General features: G+C 42.8%; 4 protein-coding genes across 4 annotated transcripts in view; 2 read left to right on the top strand and 2 right to left on the bottom strand.

Annotated features, from left to right (window-relative positions):
* The window catches only part of LOC131889172 (uncharacterized), a 2,689-nt gene extending 2,382 nt beyond the window's left edge, over positions 1-307 (bottom strand). Inside the window, exon 1 of the mRNA XM_059238201.1 lies at positions 173-307. Coding sequence (XP_059094184.1) covers positions 173-254 — 82 coding nt within the window. The 5' untranslated portion in view covers positions 255-307. The remainder of the gene's footprint in view (positions 1-172) is intronic.
* Positions 173-3,331, bottom strand: LOC131889171 (uncharacterized). Its single transcript, XM_059238200.1, has 4 exons — positions 3,139-3,331; positions 2,770-3,065; positions 878-1,656; positions 173-777 (listed from the first exon to the last, which is right to left on the bottom strand). The coding sequence occupies exons 1-4, from the start codon at positions 3,314-3,316 to the stop codon at positions 588-590; spliced, it is 1,443 nt and encodes a 480-aa protein (XP_059094183.1). The 5' UTR covers positions 3,317-3,331; the 3' UTR covers positions 173-587.
* Positions 3,332-6,814: 3,483 nt separating this feature from the next.
* LOC131888304 (uncharacterized) lies at positions 6,815-8,294 on the top strand. The gene is made up of 3 exons (XM_059237131.1): positions 6,815-7,066; positions 7,321-7,683; positions 7,832-8,294. The coding sequence occupies exons 1-3, from the start codon at positions 7,009-7,011 to the stop codon at positions 8,110-8,112; spliced, it is 702 nt and encodes a 233-aa protein (XP_059093114.1). The 5' UTR covers positions 6,815-7,008; the 3' UTR covers positions 8,113-8,294.
* A 9,659-nt stretch (positions 8,295-17,953) lies between these two features.
* LOC131887868 (MFS-type transporter SLC18B1-like) lies at positions 17,954-22,285 on the top strand. The gene is made up of 2 exons (XM_059236585.1): positions 17,954-19,834; positions 20,903-22,285. The coding sequence occupies exons 1-2, from the start codon at positions 19,060-19,062 to the stop codon at positions 21,736-21,738; spliced, it is 1,611 nt and encodes a 536-aa protein (XP_059092568.1). The 5' UTR covers positions 17,954-19,059; the 3' UTR covers positions 21,739-22,285.
* The last annotated feature ends 681 nt before the right edge of the window (positions 22,286-22,966 follow it).

The raw sequence follows: 22,966 nt of genomic DNA, 5'->3' as shown, positions 1-22,966 counted from the left end.
TAGCAGAAGTTTGAGATGGTGTCACTAACCGGTTTTCTTCCGAATCGCTCCTTCCGAATCAGCTCTTTTGCACATCCGAACCGTCAAACTTCTGGAATTTCTGCTCTACGTAGAAGCAACATATTTTGTCGGAGCCTACTTATCATCGTTCGAAGACAAGTGAATGGCTTACCTGACCGAGTCATGTTCTCAATACAAGTCACTCGTAGAGGAAACAAGCACAATTGACTATGCAAGAGAAACCAAAGGCTCATGACGATGTCGATGATAATTTTGACGATGATGAAGAAAATGGTGGGAACGCCGAGCTTGCTTGTCAAAAATAATGAGGCGGGAAGAGAGGCGAAATTTTCAAGGAACCATCAACGAGAGCGAACAAATCCCGACTAATCGGGGTCGAAGCGATTCTCAAGACCGACCTGATTGAATCGTTAATTATGTTTGATCAGTCAGATGAGCGGCAAAAACCTCAAATTTATTGGCGAGTCGTGTCTTCGATAGATTGGGCTCAAAGGCTGGTATTTGACTTTGATTTAGAAGAAAGAAGGGGATAATGCGAAAAAAGTCAGCCAAGCCAGCCTCCAGATTTAGAACTTAAGCGTGAGTGTGTGGTCGTGGCGCGGTGGAAGCTCGTTGGAAGCTCGTTGGCAGCAGCTCACTTGCCTCTTGGTGGGGCCTTGATACACATTCGGGATGACTTTTCTTCTCTCCAAATAGGAGTAGAAATTGCCCGTGGGTGCAAAGATCAGTGGATTATTCATGGCCTCAGCGCTATCACTAGAAAACAGAGGAACCCGGTATAAGCATTTAAGTTCATATTTTAGACGACCCCTTAATTTGAGACACACATTTAACATGGCGAGTTTAATAAGTTCACCTGAGTTGATGAAATAATCCATGACGGAAAGGCATGTGCCAACGGAACAATCCCGCATTCTTTAAACGTAATTTCCTGGCCCCTTCGGCACTCAAGTCCAAGAACATGGGGCAAGCCTTGTCAATTCTTGTGGCTCCCAAGATTCTTTTCTCGGCGCAGTTACTCTGACCCGAGGTGTATCGGGGAGAAGCCAGTGCTATCGTCGGATAATTTTCGACTTCTCTAAGCGTGGGCTCCAGTGATTTAGAGTTTCGTCGGCAAGACTCCTTAATCAGGTGTCTTAAATTGATGTCCTTGGAATCATCTTCCTTTTGAGCCACCGGTGGGATCTCATCGTCTTGGAGGCTTTCAACCCGCTCCAAAGAGTCCTGAGAATCAAGTCGTTCCAGGGCCCTGTCCGTAATTGGCACGATAGTTTCATTGGGGTCCTCTTCTTCCTCTTCTTCGTCTTCTTCTTCGTCTTCCGGCTCCTTAACGCTGTAAATACTGTCCACGTGTGCCCCTCCATTCTCACGTGTAGCACGCTTCTCCGATACAACATCTGCTTGTATTGGTGGCAAAATCTGGTCCATATCTTGGCAAGATGAAGTGTTGGATAGTGACCTTTGGAGGATTTCGTCCACTAACCCTTGATCAGACGAAGTGGGTGAGATCAAATCGAGAAGGTCTGAGGGTACGCTGACCTCTGGATGAGCTTTAATTTCCTTCAAGTCCTTGGCCAATTGTATTGCTCGACCTTTCAAGTCTAACATCTTGTCTTCCATTGTGATATCAAAGTTCTGAAAGGAAAATGAGTCCATGCAAAAGTTGCAAGGAATGTCAGAAAAAACAAATTTGAAATAAGTCGACCACTCAATGTTTGCTATTTGCCAAAGTATGGGATGCCTCAAAATTAATGGATCATCCGAGGTCTAAAGACAAAAGTTACATTTGTTATCTTGATAAAAACGGTAATTGCAAAATCTCTAGTCAATTCTGAACGTATATTTTGGGCTCCTTCATTGTTTAATTTGCTTCCCTTTAATATTCGTAGGGTATACGTAGGCCTTGTTGATCCGGCAGCACTTTTTCAAGTTAGACTTGGACACATTTTTTAGATAGCATTCCTGATCAACCCTACATACATTCAAGGACTAGCTCGGTCTGCCAACTCAAATTCGTTGGTAGACCAAATATCATATAATGATTGAAAGTTAGTAAATTGACGAATTAAAACTTATCATTTTGATAGTATTGGGGATGGCATTCCCTGTAGCGGTTAGAAAAGTCCGTGAGAATCCAAACCAAAGAAAAACTCATCTTTAAATACCTCTCGACATTATGGAATAGAATGTATTGCATATACGAACAAATTTTCATGTTCCATAAGGTGTCTAACACTTGAAAATTTATGAACGATCAATTTACGAAAGCAATGAAAAAATTTGGCGCTTGGTTAGGCTCCACGTCTTTGTCTCAGAAGTTCGTTCGACTTAATTCGGGGTCCGAGAAATTGTTGATTTTAAAGCATATTATTTCAATAAATAACGTCAATCACCAGTTTTTACACCAACAGTAACCTTTGATGTATCACGTCAATGCACATTTAAAAAGGTTCAAACTAGAAGTGGTCCATTACTTTCACAGCACTTTAAGCTAAGAAATCACTACGCAAAAATGGCAATACGATAATGTCATAAAAGAGCTGAAAGCAATCCGCCCCAGTGTATGAAATTACTTAGCGTGAATCAATTGGGGAATCAAGGTACCATGAACAACTAGAAAGTAATTCCTAGTTCGTGAGATGAACTTTGGAATGCATATGCACACACTGACCAACACAATTGTCGATGAGAGTGGAGTGCCAACCTTATGTTGGCGTTCCAATTCAGAATGGAACATTTACTACTTACAGAGGGAACGCTATTGAGCTCCACTTGCTTCGAATCTTGACAATTGTCAAGGTCAGGGGAGCAAACACTGGTGGTGGTGGTGGTTGTGGTGGTGGGGATGGGACACGCACTACTAAAAGAGAGCGGTGAAGAGAGATCTAAGGTCAATGGTAAATGGATCTGGTTAGTCTTGCGCCGGTTAATTCGAGCTTGTATTGGACTTCCGGACGTTGTGGACGCGCTACTTGAGATTGGCTGGGTGTTTTCGGATCGATTGAGAAGTCGTTGCTTCGCTATCACTAGCCATGTTTCGTCATCTAAAACCAGAGCAAACACTTTAGCAAGCGAGCAACACGTTCGTCGTGCTTCAAAAGGGAAGTTCTCCCTCACCCACAAGATACTTTTCGGAGCTCTCCTCGTCTTCACTCTCCAATAACTCATCCTCAGCCTGTCTCACTTGTCTCACTTGTCTCACCATGGCCAACGTTTCTTCTTCTGCTTGAACGTCGGCCTTCAAAAGCATTTGATTATGATCATTCGCAGCCTGCTTCTGCGAATCAAAGTCCATGTTCAAGTAGTTTTTTCTTGTTCTTTCACAACTGTGCCAACGTCGTTGGCATTTAAAGTGGGCAATCTAGCCAGAATGAGGAGTGGAAGCGACTGTTCAAGAAAAGATCTCCCCGGCCTTTCTCTCCTCTCTCCTCCTCCATCCACATTGACGTACCTAGGTGTACGTACATACATAGAGTTCTCAATGCAATCGAAGTCATGCAAGTGGAGTGCCGTGAGCAATCCGTGGGCGGGACCAAGACAACGCTCCACTTGAAGGTTCATTCTTCTTATTGGTGGCGACTTGAAGGAAAATGAAAGCTCAGTAGCACGAAGAGAGACACTCTTTGTTAGAAGAGAACTTGACCTAAATAGGAGATTCTAACGGTGTAGGTCGATGGGAGGGGCTCTTTTTGAAAACAGGGAACCAAGGCAAACCACTTTGTTGTCCTAAACATATTTGTGTCTAGGTCATCAAAGGCGCATGATAAAATTCAAAACATAAATTTGAACGGTTATTCCTTTCTGTTCCCATAGTGCTTTGACTTTTTGGGCATATTGTCACCCAAGTTGAAAGTGTTTAATTTCAGATGTTCAAAGCCATCAGGTTTGAATCATGATTCTAACCCAAACAAAGCCATTTGACTCGAGAAAAATAATACTTCCTCCAGTTCATGCCCAAAATAACAGCAGGAACAAAATGGGATGGATCACCTTGTCAAATTAGAATCAAATTTTACGGCATGTTATGTAATTGTATTAGCTAGACATGAATATTGCTGTTACAGCCTAAATGATCCTCTTGGTTCCTGAATTTAAAAAGTGTCGCAATACATAATCTGAATTTTATTTAGGTGAATCTTGATTTTATCCGAGCGTGCGGAGCAGATCAGTGGATGATGATCTAGAAGTGGAGTGTTCCAACTACGTCTCAATGTATGTTGAAGACCCCGTTTTTGGCACACTCGTGTATGAATACATTCCAAGGTGTCAAGGGAACGTTTTGCTCGTTTGCCTTCCATTTTCTCGTTCCGGTGCCAATAATGACTCGTATAAACACAGCCCCAGCACATTGTATTTTCCTTTGTGAAGGGTGTGCCACTTGGAGGAAGAACATGGACATCGGTGGTTGGGTTAGGACGAGCCTTGAACATGTTGACGCAGATGATGGAGGAAGTGATGGGATTTATGTTCTGGGATGATCGATCCCGGGATTTAGATCTCCCAATGTACGAGAGCTCTCCCATTCCTGTGATGTTCCTAGTGAAACATCTTTGGACTTGCTCGACCTTTTTGTAAACCTGCTGAACTCATTGAAGTCGAAATGGGTGAAGCATATTCAAGATGTGGCTGAACAATCGACTTGTACAGAGTTAGCATCCTGATGCTGTCTTTGGGCTTAAACGTGCGATATATCCAACCTCACATTTGAAAAGCCTTACCCACCTTCAGCTGGATATGCTCATCGAACTTTCGATTATTTTGGAGGACTACACCTAGATCTTTCATAGATGAGACCTGCTCAATATCTTTACCTCCATTATTTACGAGTGGAGTATTCAAAGAAGTCAGCCTGAAGGTCATTGAGCGGAATTTCATTCCGATCAGGGCCATATTACTCTCAGTAACCCAAGAGTAGATTCTATCTTTAGGTCCTTTGGATATATTGGAATTTTGGTCATTCTTACCAGAAACTTACTTGCTGTCGTCAGCATAAGAAGAGAGACTAACAGTAATACTAAGCTTTTGAACCAGGGCAAATAATATTATAAAGAGGAGCTGCCCTAAGACGGAGCCCTGGGGAACACCTGACTTGACATCATTTATGTCACTAAGGGATCCCTCGGCCTTAGCAATTTGCTTTCTATCATGATGGCTTCTTATTCAATTGAATCTATCCCATCTTTGACCAAGACAATTGTAACTGTAATCCGTTGCTTTTATTGAGGAGCGACTAATGCCCTGCAAATGAGCACCTCTTATGACTACAAGATCCTGTTACATAGATGAACTCTGCCAAATATTAGTCCAAAACTATGCTTAAGGAATTCAGGGGATATGCCCAAAGTTATGTTGTAAACCCTCCATAAAATTCGAATTTTCGGCCTGCTCTTGGTCAGCTGCATAAAATTTTGTCAACATAACTTTGAAACGAACCACTTTACAAGGAAATCATGTAAAAAAGGCCTGCCTTCAATTGAAGATATCTACGTTTCTTATTTTATTACTTTAATTCGTAAAGTGACTCAGAATTGCTATGACCAAGAGCAGGCCAATTTGGCGGGAAGCTCGTTCAGAGATTACATCTCTAGAAGCTCATGGGCATGTTTAGCCATCTTACGTGGTTTGAAAGACACACGCAAGTTGCACCAAAAGTATGGTTTGCCAATTTAATGTTAATCTCCATCTTTTCTTTACACTACTATTTGTCAAAGCAAACTTGTACCAACTACATGACCTTCTGTGACTGACTTTACCGTAAATTGCAAGGATCACCTTCTAAAAAATCCATTCATTCAGTGTGTTTACCATATTTATGGGTATTTTAAAAATAACGGTGTTAGGAGGGTAAACAGCAGTAACACATATCCCTTAAAATGGAGTGTTAGGAAAAGAAGACGACGGCATCATAGGCATTGAACATCAAACAAGCCAACAAATTTGCGTAAAAGTTCCTCAGAGCAATCCCCTTGACAGAATTTCAGTTTTTTTTCTGTCTTTGTTCCCCATTGTGACACATAAAACGTTTCAAGCTGGATTCGGGTCTCACCCTGGTTTTGGAATCAAAACTTGAGACCTCTGCGGCCCCCTTCCCATCACTACTGTGGAATATAATCCATTTTGGAGAGCAGGGTCGGGGCCATTAACTGCAGCACCTAAAGTAAGCTATACTCTCAGCTTCGATCGATTTGAAGCAGAAAACCATTCGTGCCCCAGGCAAGTCAGTTGCAAAGAGCTTGAATTCAGTCACTGAAGCTAGGGGCGGATGTATTTCAAGTTAAGCATTGACTTCTTCTACAGAAGATGGCCCTAAATATCTCCGTTTTAAATATTTGCTTTTTTTCTGCTAGTGCTACCTAATGGAAGTTATGTTTGTTACGAAGTCCAGCAAGCCTTAAGTTATCAAGCATTCACCTTTTCCTAACACATATGGTCATCCCTGTGTGCTCCTTTTTTATCACTTGACTATTTACTGTGATTGATGCAGTTCTAGGCATGAACAAGTGTCGGACAAAAGAGCCACCAATTAGGAATTTCCATTTGCTTGGAAAAATATCTTGCCAAACAAACTTAGCCAAGAATGGTATGAATGAAGAGCTCAGCCAAGGCACACAGTGTGTAGGCTAACTTTATCAAAGTTGTACAAGGAATTAACATCAGGATAGAAAGCTGCAGTGTTGGAGAGAGGGCGAAATTTTAGCAGAGTTGTAAGTAAAAACAAGTTTGAAGTAATTTATTTAAAAAAATAAATCGAATTTCACAATGTAATAAGCGATGAGTCAACAAACCTCAATCCTTTTTCAAGAAAATCTGCTTTACGACAACGGGAATTGAAAACAATTGTCAAGAGTATCACACTGAAAGTCGTAATGTTTGGTCAAATGTCACTGTTTTTACAGTTATCACGCTATTAGTAGATTATCATTACTTGCCACAAAATAGTATAAAAGAAGACAACACCCTATATAGAGGATCACAGTACATTCTATAATGCAGTTTGCTCCACTCCTCATTCTTTTCGGGATTTCTGGGGCTCTCTCCAGTCCTCGTAAGTCTACCTCAAATACTTTCTTATTTCTTGGCACAAGGTGTTACATCTACTCACAAAAAAGGTAGAAGTGTGGCTACCAGGAATGATAAAACATCACGAATTTGGACCCGAATCTAGGATAATGTTCAAATCTCTCATAGTATTTGTTTTTGTTCAAATTGCATACATCGATGAATTGATCTTCTTTGTGCATTGCCCAAATGGTATCTATTCCCATCCTCCTCAATCATCCCCTCGTCTGAACTTTACAGATGGACTGGGAGAGGGTTATCCGGACGCAGACTATCGTCCCAAGTCCTGCCATCTTGACCTGTACACTTGCAGGAGCCATGGAAAAAGAATTTTTGCCCACAGGGTTATGGGCGCCAATTGCGAGCGGTTCTGCCAGACTCAGCCCGGTATGAAATACTACGAATTCGAATTCGTCTTCCAAAGCTGCGCGTGTTACGAGAAATGCGAGGGCCTTGAATATGTGAGAGCCAATCGAGATTTTGTCATCTATCCGTACGTCGGGATCCTGAGCGAAGCCTCCCGAGACTCCAAGAGCCCGTTCTGTACGGAATTCTTTGAGCACACCCTCGAAAGGAATCAAGGAAAGCTGAATTATCGCAGAAGTAAGTGTGTATGCGTGCAATGGGATGGAAATTTCGGTTTGGGATTTGTTGGCCATCATTTAAGGCGACAAGCAGGAACAGTGTGTATGCCAATTTTCTCCACACTCCACTCAAACCCATTCATTCATTAGCCTTCTTTCATTGACAGAGGGCTGCGAGTGGAATATGCGTGCCACTTGCACTGGCTTCAAAGATCCTTTTAAGACGGTGATTCTTGGCAAGTCATCGGATATGGAAGTATGCTTGGAGACCTGCAAACCCCACATCAGCTCCGGAGTCAATTACTCATGGTTCGATGAAACCACGGGCGAATGCTTTTGTCTGAAATCTTGCCCACGGGTGGGATCTATGCACGGACGTGAAGACGTGATCACTTCTGGAATAGCTGTCATGACCCCGGAAGATCCCGATAATGTATGCTACGAATAAAGAAGGACCACGGACCGTTGGCTTCCATGTGCCAGCAACAATTGAGATACATGGAGAAATGAGATTGCCCCAGGTGACATACTTTTGTCGTTCACTTTAGCAATGACGAGCATCTCTCAATTTATTTCTTTGTAAAGAAACTTTGGAAGTCCAATGTCTTATACATATCTGAGATAGATCAAGCATGCCCTTACAATTGTGATTCATTTTTGTCGGTCAAATTTCACTCAGCGATATCCACTGTGGGTCAAGATCAGGTCTTACGGATTCAAAATACTTTCATTGAAAATTCTGATCACTGGCTTTGAAAAATGACTTGCACAATTTTCCAGTTCTGGGGGTTAAATCTAGCGTTTCCAATGCAAATACATGTTTGGATCAGACAAACATTTATTTTCATTTGACTATTGAACGAGCGAGTGTAGCCAAAGGGGTCTAAGAGTGATCGCGAACAAGGCAAGAATCTTCTTCCAAGATGGTGTAGGTTCCAACCCCGTGTCGGAAGTAAACCATTTCGGGGAGGAAATGTGGCATAGTAAACGTTCGAGAAAAACTCATGGAAACTGGCAAGAATTGAGAATGTCAGGAAGAACATAAACGGACAAGTTGTTGTTGTGACAGCTAGCAAACCCAATGTGCAGGTCTTTGACCGGACCGTCCGTCAAGTTCCTGTTTGAAACATAAGGATCACAACACCGAAGAAGTTCAATCTAAAGCCACGCAGCGGAAAAGACATGCTGGAAGCCGAGATCAGGGGCATACCATACCTCAAATCCAAAATTGGTACTAGAAAAATGGATCCTCCAGACTTAAGATCGCATTGGAAGAAACCCTGGTTCATGTTTTCTTGAGGGGAGTGTCGCAACCTTCATCTCTTTGGATTTATCTGAGAACAAGAGAAAGGAACCCTGAAGACCATATTCAACAGCCTCCAAATCTCATGGTAGTATAAGCAAAAAATGCCGGTTCCGCCAGTCGTTACGGAAGCTCCCTACAGCAAACACGTCTAAGTCTACCTTCATTTCATTCCAGTAAGAATAATTCATCTATTATATCCCTTTGGTCTAGCTATTCTGAAATAGTTAGAGCAAATCACTCCCCAGGGCTGGTGTGACGGATCTATATCCTTGCATTAGGTGGTCACCTTCTCAGAAAGCAAGTTATGTTTTACAATTATAGCTTACAACAAGAGGGATACACGGTTATCCAGATTTGTGTTTTGCTGACTTCCTTATTGCTGCTGGGAATGGATTGGTTCAAGACGAGAAACTTATTTTTCTTAACTTTTATTTTCATATATTGTATGATCTACTAACGAATTTCAGTCAAAAACTTGTCCAAGTCTGACTTGAATCCTCCTACTGGATCAAAACCTGCATACTCTTTGCAAATATTTTAGTCAAGATTTGAAAAGTACGCCATAATCCCTCTGCCAATGGCAGAGCCCTGAGCTTGAGGGGTCGCGGGGAAAAACACCAACAAAAAGGAACAAACAGTAGACCGAGTCCTGTTCCCCACATGCGACCTTTACATGTAAATGTTAAATCTAGGTGTGGAAGTGGGATCGAGTTGATAGACGGTAATGAGAGAGGATGTGTGACTAATCTAGTTGTCCAATTTGAAATTGCAGAGCTCAATTTATAAAGTTGCATGGTTTTAGTATCAGTAATTAAGATACTGGCTGAGTAGGTCAAACTTTGAGGAAAAATCAAGTTAGGGCAAGACAATTTGGGGTATCTGTGTAATCTGACAACTTATGCTTATAGACTTCAAAATCTATAAAATATGAAAATTACTATAACTTATTCATTGTGGTGGAGTTTACCATGGCGGAGATTTCTATGGTGGAGGTTGTCGTTGCTGGAGTTCACTATGACGGAGCTCACTGCGGCAGAGTTCCCTACAACGGAAGTTGCCGTCAGTGGAGTTGTCTGTGGCTGCCGTGTTCTTACAAGGACACTAGAGCTCTTTAGAGTCCCTGGTTCTTATCTATGCTATTGATGAATGCTGGCAGCTGTTATATTGGATCAATCTCACTGAGCAATCTTCTTGCGATCTCTTTGAAGAAAGTTGACAAGATCAAAAAACCTTGAATGTGTTGGGTATTTCATCATACTGTGGCGGGACCATATTGGCCCTACTACGTAATGAGTCGAGAGATGGTTGTAGACTGAATACATTTACGGTAAGGGAAGCTTATATACTGTAGGGGAAGGAGAGTACAGAGAAGAAAGATAGCCATAAGCGCAAAAATAGACGAACAGGGTCGCTACATAGCTCCCCCAGCTTCTTGCTTGGTATGATGAAATTCTTTGATGAAGGTTGAAGGCCAAGGGATCCCACCCAATGGGTAAGGGATCAGGTTGGTAGCTCTGAAGGTCGATTAAAGAGGCGCACAGGCAATGTCGACGAAGGCCAAGGGGTCCCACCAAACGGGTATGGAATCTTGCCGGGCAGCACTGAAGGCCAATCGAAAAGGCGCACAGAGAAGGTCGGTGATGGTTGAAGGCCAAGGGATCCCATCAAACGGCTAAGGGATCACGGCCGGGCGGCGCTGAAGGCCGATTGAAGAAACGGACGGGGAAGGTCGGTGAAGGCCAAGGGATCCCACCAAACGGGTAAGGGATCAGGCTGGGCAGCGCTGAAGTTTAATCAAGAAGAGGCACATAGAAGGCCGGTTGACGAAGGCCCTCAGTCCTTGAGGATGGGGCCAATGCAAAACATGGAACTGGCGATTCCCCCCTCTCATGGAAAACCGGAGTAGAAACGGGACGGAATGGGACGAGATTTTAATACAAACCTACCATGGCGCAGGGTATAATACCAAGGCACCGAGACGTTCCCTTGGTCCCGATCATTTACACACCTGTTTGCTCCAAGTGGCTTGGCCATTGATTCCGATATATCCTCTGAAAGAGACGTCGTGGGGCGCCTCAAGGCTTCTCGTTGTTCCTATAAGGCCCATATTAGTCACGCAAGGAAACAGACTTTGACCTCCTACAAGGAACTTTGGGACGATCCATCCATCTTGGAACTAAGCCTTGCCAAGTGGCAACAGGCCCTTGATAAGTCTGTGAATTGCGACGATGATGTTGTTGGTCATATTGAGGCTGACATTGAAGAAACTGACAAGGACATCAATGAACATGAGGGTACGTTCATTCTATACCAGACGAAGATCACTGGTTCAACGAGGGATTTCGATGCATCCATCCACGGCCCTATCTCAAGCCCCCATAGTTCAATAATTTCGAAAATTTCCAATCCATCCCAAGCCGTTATGTAAGCCAGTTTAAGAAAATCTTGGTTTCTGACGGAGTTCATTGTGGTGGAGTTTACCATGACAGTGGTTGCCATTGGCGGAGATTTTAATGGCGTAGATTGTTGCTGAACGGAGTTCAGTGTGACGGAGTTCAATGGTGGCAGAGATTGCCGTTGGCGGAGATTTTAATGGCGTAGATTGTTGCTGAACGGAGTTCAGTGTGGCGGAGTTCAATGGTGGCAGAGATTGCCGTTGGCAGAGATCACCATGGCGGATATCACCAGACGGAAGTCCAGTGGCGGAGATTACTGCTTGGGGAGCCGATGGCCACATCAGCACCTACTTCATTGATAAATTTAGACTCCGAAAAGTTCAACTTTCAGAGGCAAAATATTTAATCAAAAAGGGCAAAATATACAGAAAGATATCTAAAAAAAATGCCAAATATTTACACTTATAAAGAATTAGTAATGATTGATATTGAGTCATTTGCCCTTGAATTTTGTTGTTTTTGGAGTGTTTAAAAAAATTCAAATGTATGTATTTGCAATTAAGTATTGTTAAAAACACTTTCTTTGAGAAAACGTTGCATTTGGATTGCTTCAAGAGGTAATGTCTTTTGGTAGTTATTTAAATCTTTCTTGAATCTTTGCTCATTTGTTTCAACTTCTGCTTTGTCTTGAAGACTGTTCCAGAGTTGGATGGCTTTTGGGACAAAGCATTTTCTCTGTGGTTCGTCACGTTCAGAGTAGGAAGGTTTTATTGATCCGTCGATATGGTTGACATGGCAGAGCCAGATACCCAGAACTTCAGATTTTTGAAGATAGAAGGACTGTTGCCTTGGATTGCCCAATATGTGGCCATCAACATTTCCTTGCACACCATTTGATCAACTGTTGGCATTTTGATCTCTTTAATCAGGGCAATAATAAGGATATGCCCCGCTCATTTTTTCCCGTAAATCAATCTTATCACTTGGTTCCGAACCACCTGAATCTGATCCATAAGGATATTGTGCGGATCCTTTGCTTTGATCCAGTCATCGCCATGGAAAAGCTAGCCTATACCAAATGTTTGAAAGGATGGGAAGGTGGACATTTGTATGCAACAGGCAAAAAGAATAAAACCTTACTCACTAGGCAGTTTTTTGTTGAGCCAAAATGATGTTAGATTGAAGCCTAATTTACAATGCTTTGAGATATGTACGTTATGAAATAGTATGAAATAAGTGTTTGGCATATTATTGTTTTCTTCTTTTGGAAATACATCTAGCCAGTTTTAGAGTAAATGCTGCATTAAAAGTGGCTTCATAAAATGACTCATTTTTGCACTTCTGTATCAATGCAGAATGGTGACTGGACAACTCGACCTAGTTAACAACTCAACCCAAGACAACTTGACCCAACGGACAATTCAACCCAGCAGACAACTCAACCCAGCAGACAACTATTGAGTTGATTTGTCAGCTGGGTCAAACTGTACAGTGAGTCAAGTTGTCTGCTAGGTGGAGTTGTCCTGGTTCGAGTTGCCCTATGAGTAGAGTTGTCCTGGAACCATGCAGAAGACATAAGATATTGCATCACTGAATTGCAAATGTGTTGTTTTGAACTAATTTCAATTCCCGAAAGTTGTGATTTTACTGTTTTCTAATGTGTCCTCCTCCTCCTCCCTAGAGTAAAAATTGAAATACTAAGAACTTCTGAGATTAAAGCATGACAAAAATAAGGATGCCCCTTGCAGAGGCAGACAGCATGAAAGGCGTCCTCTAGGGCCTGGCTTTGAAAGAGGACGCTCTATGTTTGTCCTTGAAAAATAAAGAAATGGGTCCCTCTGTTGAAAAATTGAAGACTCTTCCAATTGGAATTGTGGACCATTTTTTATATTACAAAACTGCATTTACCAAGTACATGCTGTTCTTTGAAGGAATTGCCATTTGAATTTATCTTAAAAGTCTACTGCCAAACAAGCCTTGCTTCCGCATTTGCCAAGTCAGCCTCGCGCATCTGTTGTTTTATTTTATGGCAGAAAGGTAAAAAGAAAGAGAGTGCTGTAAGACGCAGCATGTAACGGGACAGTTTCGTCAAATGAGGCTTTTGCTTGCGCTGTTTGACAATTATTTTTCGCTTTTCTTCACCATTCGTCTGGAAGCATTGCCATCAAATGTTCAAGAGGACGCACGAAGTTCAATTCTTAGGGGGCGCTACATTCCGTTCCTCAAGAGTCAATGAACACTTCAAATTATTTCTTTATTTCTTTGGTAGCTTATTAACAACTAAAGGATGTCCCAAAAAGATTGGCCTGGTTTGGGTGTTCTATCTTATAGGTATTTGGCCTAACTTTTGTTTCACAGTCGTTTTTGGATTTCATTTCTTCACTTTCCTCCTTAAGCTTACAAGATGAAATGCTTTATTCATCACTTTTTTGACCACAAAATAGCGCTCTAAGCGTGGTCAACCCCCCGGCAGACGTTCGGCACGAAGGTCAGAATCAGGGTCCTCCAGGCTTGGTGCAAGTTGTGGACCATCTATTTTGAACACTTGGGGCTGACCTAGCAAGCCAGCTGGTGGTTAACACGCTACCAAGTTCACCAGCTCATTGGTGGCAATTGTGGGCAGGGAGAGGGGCACATGTTCTAACACTCAAACAATCCGAGTTTGGAGCGGATGTGTTGTCTAGAGCCCTGTGATAGTATGGCTTGGGAACGGATAAAGCGGGTTATTCATCTTGGTAGTCGATAGAAGCACCGCGCGCTTCTGAGTGATCTTTCCATTCCAAATCCTAAATGATAAGGGGCAACTGTTGTCCGGATTGCAGGATAGCAGTAACTAAATTACAACAAAATTACAGTAATTCGTTCCTTTTTTTGAAAAAGGAATTGTAATCCCATTACACTTTAAAATGCTGTAAATGTAACGACCCAAAAACCCAAAAATACTCATTACTTTTTCCTTTTTTCACGCTCCAGTGCGACATTCAATTTTTCGTTTCTCTCTTGGCAACTGAGGAAACTTGAAGCTTTTTGGCAATCTGAACAGAACTTTTTTTACTTTATATTTTCATCTATCCTGAAGAATATTAATAATTAATTAATTATATTTGAATTGCTTTAATGTTTATATCTTTTTATTCAAATTTCGTTGAATTAAAAGACCTGACTCAGAGCGAAATCTTCTTTGGGCTTGAGTATATTGCACCAAATTTCTCAATTCTCCTCGTATCCATTCATGACTTTATTCTCCATCATTAGTTGAGCTCAGGAAAAGATGTCACTTTTAGATGTGAAAAATCTAAGTAATAGGTAATCTTGAAGAAGATAATAATACATCTGATGTAGATACTTGGTAGATATTTTTGAAAGTCGCTAAATATTTAAAAAAAAATACTAAAAATGCTTAATAAAATATTGTCCAACATTATCATTTTTGACATGTTTTCGAAGACAGTTTCAACTAACAACGTAAAAATATAAAACCGAAGTCAACAAACGACTTTTCTTACGTTTGATGTTCCAGAAAAAGCAAAATTGAATTTGCAACGTAACCCATTTTATGATACCTTGACGTTGTCAGGTTCGAAATACCCAACTTAAATACATTTATTTTGACTTTTTAAATATGCGTTTTGCCTTCTAAGTTTGAAAGTTTAAAAAGGCATGAGGTGTGTTCTCCCCATAAGATTGATACTGTTGAAGTAGGTCAAATTTGAAAAAGAAATTATTTCTCTTTCAAGCATTTCAATCGGCTGAGCCAAACGAGCATGGCCAAGAATGGGAGTAATGCGGTGCTAACTTTCGAACATATATAGTGCTCATTGATTACCTTTACTTTGTATTAGTGGAGTCAAAGAGGCAAATTTGTTAGTAAGAAAGTTAGATTCAAGCTGGATTCAAGACTCTCTGGGTCAAGTCTCACCCTGCAGATTATGGATTCAAAGCGTGAGACTTCGGAGGCTCTCTTCCCATCACTAATGCTAAGCAAATCAACAATATCAAGGCTCATTAGCATAATATATTGGCAGGAAAACTTTAAATCTTAGGACTGTTTGAAACAAGAATATAAGCATTGATTTTGCAATATGGTCTTGATGAGGAAAAACCCTTCAATATTGGTCATCTAAAATTTTACTAAAACTAAGTGTAACGAGTAATGCCATTACATTTTTGGGCAAGTAACGGGTGTGTAGAGAATTACTCTTTTTGGCCAAAATAATTGTAACTGTAATCCATTCCTTTTATTGAGGACTGACCGGGACCGACTTATGCCCTGCCGGATTGATTGAGTATTTGTGGCAACCATTGGAGACACTTTTTAGATTTAAGGAAATCTGCCACTTAACCACAGTTGTAGCTTGAGGAAAAGATTGTCACTGTCCGGGACAACCATTTGGTTTGGTCCAATAGAGATCCTATCCAGATTTTAGGCGTGTTTGGACCCAATTTGTGGGTTGGCGCAGAATATGAGCAAACTCAACCTCCTCGCTCAGATTGTATCACGAGTGGAGGAGAGTGGTGGCGGTCTCGCAGTTATTGTTCTGGACAGCAAAATGTAAGACATATTCACAAAGACCGGTTTTAATTTGAAGTCGAATGTCATAACTAGAGCTGTAAAAAAGTTGATTGAATTTGGCAAATTAGCGGCTTAAAAAAGCCGGGAAAATGGCAAAATAGTTGGAAAAATAGTTGATTAAATATGCGGAAAACTAGCACTTAGTGGTGTATTTCTAGAGGTTGAGATACATGAAGCTAAATTGCAAGGCTAGATTGCCATTTTCAAACCTCTGGACATTAAAGAGACTACAACGGGCACAAAAAGGTAACTGATTTGAAAATTGCTTTCCTAAATCTGGTCATCTTGAAGAAATTATTGTCAATTTACTTGAAGTTATTAGTGCTTATGGGAAGCTTTCCATCAATACCAAATTCAAGTGGTCTTGGAGGGTTGGCTTCAACTTATCGCAAGAGGAGAGCGAGTCATGGCCAGGTACCTGTGCCAGGCATTTTTGTTCGACCCGTAATTGCACTTCTACGCCATGCAGTTTTGAGCTTTGTCGAGACGTCTCATCCCCAGCTCACCCCGGTTTCAAAAGTTAGAATGTCATGGAGAACGTTTGTCATTTATTGTGTTTTGCTTGCTCCTTGTTGTGTTGACGTTGAAGGAAGCAGGAAGTTCGAATCAAAATGGAAAACAATGCGAAAAATGGACAAAATATGGGTGAAAACGGCAAAAAAGCTGGAAAAAGGCGAATAGACCCCAAAAAGTCGGAAAAAGTACAAAGAAAGGTATTCGACTTTTTTAAAGCTATAGTCATAACCATCTATTGATGAATGGTAACAAGGCTGATTGATACCGAAAGCCGAGTTTCAAAAATTTGGCCCATCTTTTTGGGACACCCGAAATTTGTAGGGAATGTTGCTCTCAGAAGTATTATTTTACCACTTTGCCTTTTTTCCCTTTTTCCCCCAAGGGCAGGTTTTCCTTTTTGTTATTTCCATTTCTTTTGCAAACATCAAGAAAGGAATTGATGAAGTACTAAGATAATAAGTTCACTTGACAAGTTAGATATATGAAAGTTGTGCAAGGAGTTAAGATCAGGATATAAAAATGTAATAGTATAGGCAGGACTGAATTTCCCAGGCCAAAGGTCCAAAAAATGCTAACTCATCCAAGTATCAAACTTAGAACATTTACACCAGATTTCACTTTTAATTTGGTGAAACATGCCGCAAAATAAATCGAATTTTAAGACTATTTGAAAAAGAAATCATCTATTTTTAAAAAAAATATTGAAAACTCCTGAAGATTTCAAAATATCCCCAAAGGACAAATTATTTTAAAAAAGTTTTTAATAAGTTTTTTCCGTAGTCCCACTGATAAATCAATCTGTTCATTAATCTCGCTTATTTTTGATGTAAACACTTAAAATAAAGCCAATATCCAAAGCCATGATATGATGCAATTGACAGGAAAGACTTGAAGCATCAGTTTATTCACTGACATCTAACAGGTCTTTGGTGGTACCATAATGTCATAGTTTTAATCCAAAATTCGTTAGGAATGCAAAGTAAAGAGCTGGATATTATTTTGATTCATTTTGGCGTCATTGCTAACGTCTCGGAAAGTTTCAAGCTTGCTGCTTGCATGCTGTCGTTTGAGGCTTGCATTGTACCGGTATGACATTAATTGATTGGGGCCTTTGAGGCAACGCTCCCATCATTTAAAATTGCGAAGTTGCCCTCCAACAATTTGTGATCATCGGCCTTCCTACCGCTAGAAAATGGTCGACATTCGTAGTAGGGAGGTTGCTTTCGTTGGGAACCGTAGATGGTTCAAATCCAAATGATTGAAAGCAAGATTCTGGCCGGCTTATCGCTCCCCTCTCATTCAACGTTCTATTTCGTGTCACCATAATGTCCGAGACGTGCTGACTCTCCCATCTATTATTGGACGGTGCTCAGACGATCAAAACGTCCAAGTTCTTGTCGTCGTCAAACTTTATCTGTGGCCAAAACCGGTCACTGGAGATGTAGGTTTATGCCGGCAATCACCCGGCACAGGTGGGCTGACGAAGTTTCCAAGGTGCATGCACCGAAGAAGAAGATGGCTTCCACTCGCAAGTTGTCCTTTACCTGTGTCAAAACTCGAAACTCTTACAACCAACTCAATCATCACGGGGTGCAAATCGAGAAAATCGAGAAAGAGGCCTGTGGTTTAGGTTTGAGTGCGACCACGTCAGTATCATGGGCATATAAATACATGGTGTCCCTGCCTGGTCATAGTGTCCGTGATAAAATACGCTCCAATCGAACCGTTGTCCATGGGGAAGTGTCTGATCCCCCACTTTGATCTAACGTTTGTGGCATCTGTGGATTTCGTAAATCATCATTTCGACATTTCGACAGACGAGGAGAACTCCAACAACTCTGAGCAATGCTGAGGTGCTCTCCAAGCGAGTCCATGAGGGGTGACCTCCATCGGTCCAGCTCGCCTCTTCGTTAGTAGTAAGTTAGTTAGTAAGTTAGTTAGTCAATAGTGAGCCAGGCAGGCAGGCAGCCAGCCATCATCCAACACCCAACACCCAACACCCAACACCCAACACCCAACACCCAACACCCGGTTTTCTTTCGAGGATTTCAGATTCAGATTGGACGAGATGTTTTCTCCGATTCAGTCACGAAGATCGTTGCAATTGACAAGACAGACGTTAGCGTGATTGGGAGTTGAGCTAGCAGAACGGGTATGACGGAGGGGTTGTTGCATCTGAATTGAACGCTAACCAGGATTCTCCGTCGCTCCCTTGTCGCCTTTTGCACCCCCGTCATCCACCATCATCCACCCCCATCTGGCTCTCTTGGCCTCGCCACTGGATGCTTGAGACTCACTCGCCTTTCTCCTTGACTCAGTCCTCACAAACAACCATCCTGATCTTCTCGCTTCAATCCTCTTCGGCCGAAGCTCTGGAGTAGTTGTTCGTTCTTTGGTTTAGGAACACCACCATTGACCAGAAACTGAAGAGTGGGTTGACACTTCTTGCCCAATAGATTGGAATTGGAGGGAGCAGAGAGACTACCTTTGAACACTGACTTATCATCCCTGGGCTTGGTTGGGTGCATTCAAATATCCACATCCACCAGGTGGCCCTCGCCATTGTCCACATTGTCCAACAGTCTGATCCTTTCCCCCGTCAACATGGTGTGTTCCATGTTGCGCAACTTTAGCCGGAGACAATGGCTCACCGTCATCGTGTTCAGCATCGTCCAGTTCTGTCAAGCCATTTGTGTGTCGCTCCAAGCACCGTTCTACCCTCAAGAGGCGGAGAAGAAAGGCGCCACACCCACCCAGTATGGTTTGGTCTTTGGCGTCTTCGAGCTCACCGTCTTCATTGTGAGCCCCTACATCGGACAGAACATCAACCGCATGGGCGGCAAGCGCGTGTTTAACACGGGTATCTTCACCACGGGATTCTGTTCCATCTTGTTCGGACTCCTGGACAAGATTCAAGATGGCACTTGGTTCATCGCGCTCAGTTTTGTGATTCGCATCATCGAAGCAGTCGGGAACTCCATGTTCCTGTGTGCCGCCTTCACCATCACTGCCAAGGAGTTCCCCGAGAATGTGGCCACCATGTTCGCCTGCATGGAGACCTTCTTTGGCGTGGGCCTAATTGTGGGTCCAAGTGTAGGGGGTGCCTTGTACGAATTGGGCGGATATTACTTGCCTTTCGTCTCGTTGGGCTCTTGCCTCGTTCTAGCAGCCTGTCTGACACTTTTCCTGCTCCCTTCAAACTACGATGAAGACGATAAGAATGAAGAGGGCCCCAGGAAAGGCATGATCGCGGCCTTACAGGTCCCCTCCATCAGCATCGCCGTCCTGAGTGTGTTGTGCGCCTCCTCTTCAGTGGGATTTCTCCTCACCACCCTGGAGCCTCATATGCGACAATTCCAGCTCACCCCTGTTTCAATGGGTAAGTGGATTGGCATGCAGGAATGCTTGATGTACAACCACTACAGGTGCTACAGTAGAGTATTTGCTGTGAGAGATAATCTGGCTGATAGGATGCAGGGTGAAATCTGTCCAAGTTTTGGCGACTTTTGGGTAAGAAGTCGGACAACTGGGATTGTCTGTGGTAACTCGAGAAAGTAACCATTAGAGAGCATCCGATTTCGGAACATACGAATGAAAAAAATGCGATGCAATTTGCGATCGATGAGGATAATCATACCCCAACAGAACAGGAAATGACACCGGTGCTCTCTTCTAATTCATCTGGCCACCACAATGTGTGGGCTAACCCACGAGCTTCAAGTTGTCTCTGTGAACAAACAGCCTTTTCTTAGATGTACGTACCTACTTACTGCATTACTAGAAGGTCTTGCGTCATCTTGAACCCAAAATAGAAGCTATGAAATGAGTCGTTGGTTGGATCACTCATTCTTGGCATGCTTGAATCGCTCGATGTATACGAACTATTCAGAGGAGCGAAACGAGGGACAGATCAAAGTCCGTGACACGAAATTAGAAATTAGATGCAGTTTCCAGAATCTCCAAATATGACCTAGTGATACATGTAGTACAATAGTTGTATAGTTGTACACTGGTACACTCAACACTGACCGAACCGTGCACTGTCTTGGGCGCAATCTGGCATCCAAGAGAGAAAAGCCATTGGGTTTGGAGAGTGTACGAATTACCAGATACGAACGTGGAACGTGATCGATAAGTATTAGTGGAGGGGGGGGGGGGACGACTCGACCTTGATAGCTTGCTTGATAGCTTTTACTGGAGATGTGACACACATTTAGTCCCCAACGATCGAGAGCAACGACGCGTTGGCTCATCGAGCGAGTCACTTCTTGATGGATGATCGAAGTTTATGGTAGCTAGATAAACATTTGCTTATCCTGACCCACCATATGCGCCCTCCCTCTCTCTCATAAACACTATCGTCCCTCCTTGTCTGTTATACATAAATGATGAAATAATGAAATGATGAGCCCATCCGTCTAAGCTTTTCCATTCCATGTGTCCTTAGGACTGATGTTCGTCGTCAACGGCGGATGTTATGCCATGACCGCACCTTGTTTCGGAGTGATCTGCGACAAATGGGCCCACCCGACCATTGTCAACTACTTTGGCTTGACTTCCGTGATTGCCTCGTTCACCTTGTTGGGCCCGGCCCCTTTCTTTCCGATCCCTACATACATATCGGTATGTATCGTGGCCCTCATCCTCCATGGGTGTGCTTTGGGCGCCACTTTGGTGTCCGGCTTTTCCATTGCTCACAAGGAAGCCGTGCGGCACGGATTCCCGACAACTTTGACACTCACGGAGTCATCTCCGGGTTGTGGACGTCGGTGTTCGCTTTGGGCGCCTTCATCGGCCGTCGGTGGCGGGCGTCATGTACCAGCATTTGGGCATGCGTTGGGCGTCCCAATTCATCGTGGCATTCGGGATCTTGGTGCTCCTCATTACCATCGTTTCCAGTTGGCTGAAGGCACGTTGGAAAAGAGTCGACGAAGCGAGTACGAGCCTATCGTCACCGACGACCAATTGGGTCCGGATTATGGCTCCCGACGAATGGGTCGATCGCCCAGTATCGGCTACAGTAGCGGCTCGGGTCAAAGCTCGAGCAACCCCTCGCCGCCCTTGGTGGGTGTGGATCCCGAGCAGGCCGCCCGCTCCTTGCCTCACACGGAAAGCTCCAGCTCGTTAGCCATGCGAGGGACCAGCCAGCGCCGACGCAGCCGATCCGCCTCCGATGTCACCCAAGAGCCCATTCCAAAGTGGGTCCATGGGCCTCCTCGGTGGGTACTGGGTTATGCCGTTTCCGATTCATCACGGATCGGCCGCCGCTGGAGTGCCCCATGACATGCCCCATGAGATGCCCATGACATGCCCCACGAAGTCATTCTGGAGCACGAACCGAGCGTGGCTCCTCCTCGGCGAAACGCGCGCTCGAGTCGCGCCAAAGAATCGTCCAGTCCGTCAACAACGGGACGCCAATCCAGCCATAATCCAGATTCGAATCCGGGTAAAAGGGAGACTGAAAAATAAGAGTAACAACGTTCATAATATTAACAATAATAGTAATAAGAAAAAAGAAGATATAACGATGAGAATGAGCGAGCGGGTCTGCCGATTCGTCGTCAGAAACTCTTGAACAAGTCCAGACCTTAGGAAAACTTCACTGCCGACCTTTTTTTTTATCAATATCACGCCATATTTAAAGACTTATTTGCAATCCATATTTATACGTCGCCACTCGAATGCTCCGTCACTGCCATGTGCAATAACAATGTTTATTTATAACATTATCATGATTATCATTGTTGATGCCTGATCATCTGTCGCCCTCTCATCGCCACAACCTCGTCAATGTACTTCCTTTCTAGTAATAAAATAGTAAGACACACAATTTGAAGATTGATTCTAACCTAAAAACAGGTGGAGAAAGAACTTTATCAAAAGTGTTCCAAATGTATTCCTTTCAGACACCGTAAAAAAACTTTCCATTGTCACTATGACGGCATTTTTGAGAGAGGATTTCTTTCTTAAAACGGCGTCGGCCAGGGTTTTAGTTTTTCTGATATAGAATAGAAAGGGCAAATCAAGATGATGAGATAAAAAGGAAAAGTACTTTGGGTTCGTTTATTTACAGCGGAAAAATGCCCAGACCTCTATTACCCAGTTGTTGATTATGTTTTGTCCCCTTTGAGTTTGAATTGGCAAAGTCGAACGTTTCACATTGTCACATAGTATTATTGACGATGTTGTGAACATTTGCGTGCCAGAAGCTTCGTTTTTGGAAGAAAGCTCGAGTTTGCCAAGTTTACAAACTAAAAGTAGGCTCGGTTTAATAATTGAGACCATTCCAAATTCGTCAAAAAGCGGACGAACAATTTTAGCCAAGTACTCATTTCTTTGGATTAATCGCTTGTGGATTCAAAGAAAGAAATCAACCATCTCGCACTTGATGCGATTTCAAGAGGTCCATGGATGAACAAAGACTCGAATCTTATTAGTTTAAAACTAAACTAGGGTTTATTTCTAATCATTGGTGCCCCAATGCATTAATGAGTTATCTTAGTTGGCGTCT

The sequence above is a fragment of the Tigriopus californicus genome, chromosome 10 (genome assembly GCF_007210705.1).
Source record: "Tigriopus californicus strain San Diego chromosome 10, Tcal_SD_v2.1, whole genome shotgun sequence".
Taxonomy (NCBI): domain Eukaryota; kingdom Metazoa; phylum Arthropoda; class Copepoda; order Harpacticoida; family Harpacticidae; genus Tigriopus; species Tigriopus californicus.
Note: the sequence above shows the minus strand (reverse complement) of the source record. Positions and strands in the feature narration are given on the sequence as shown.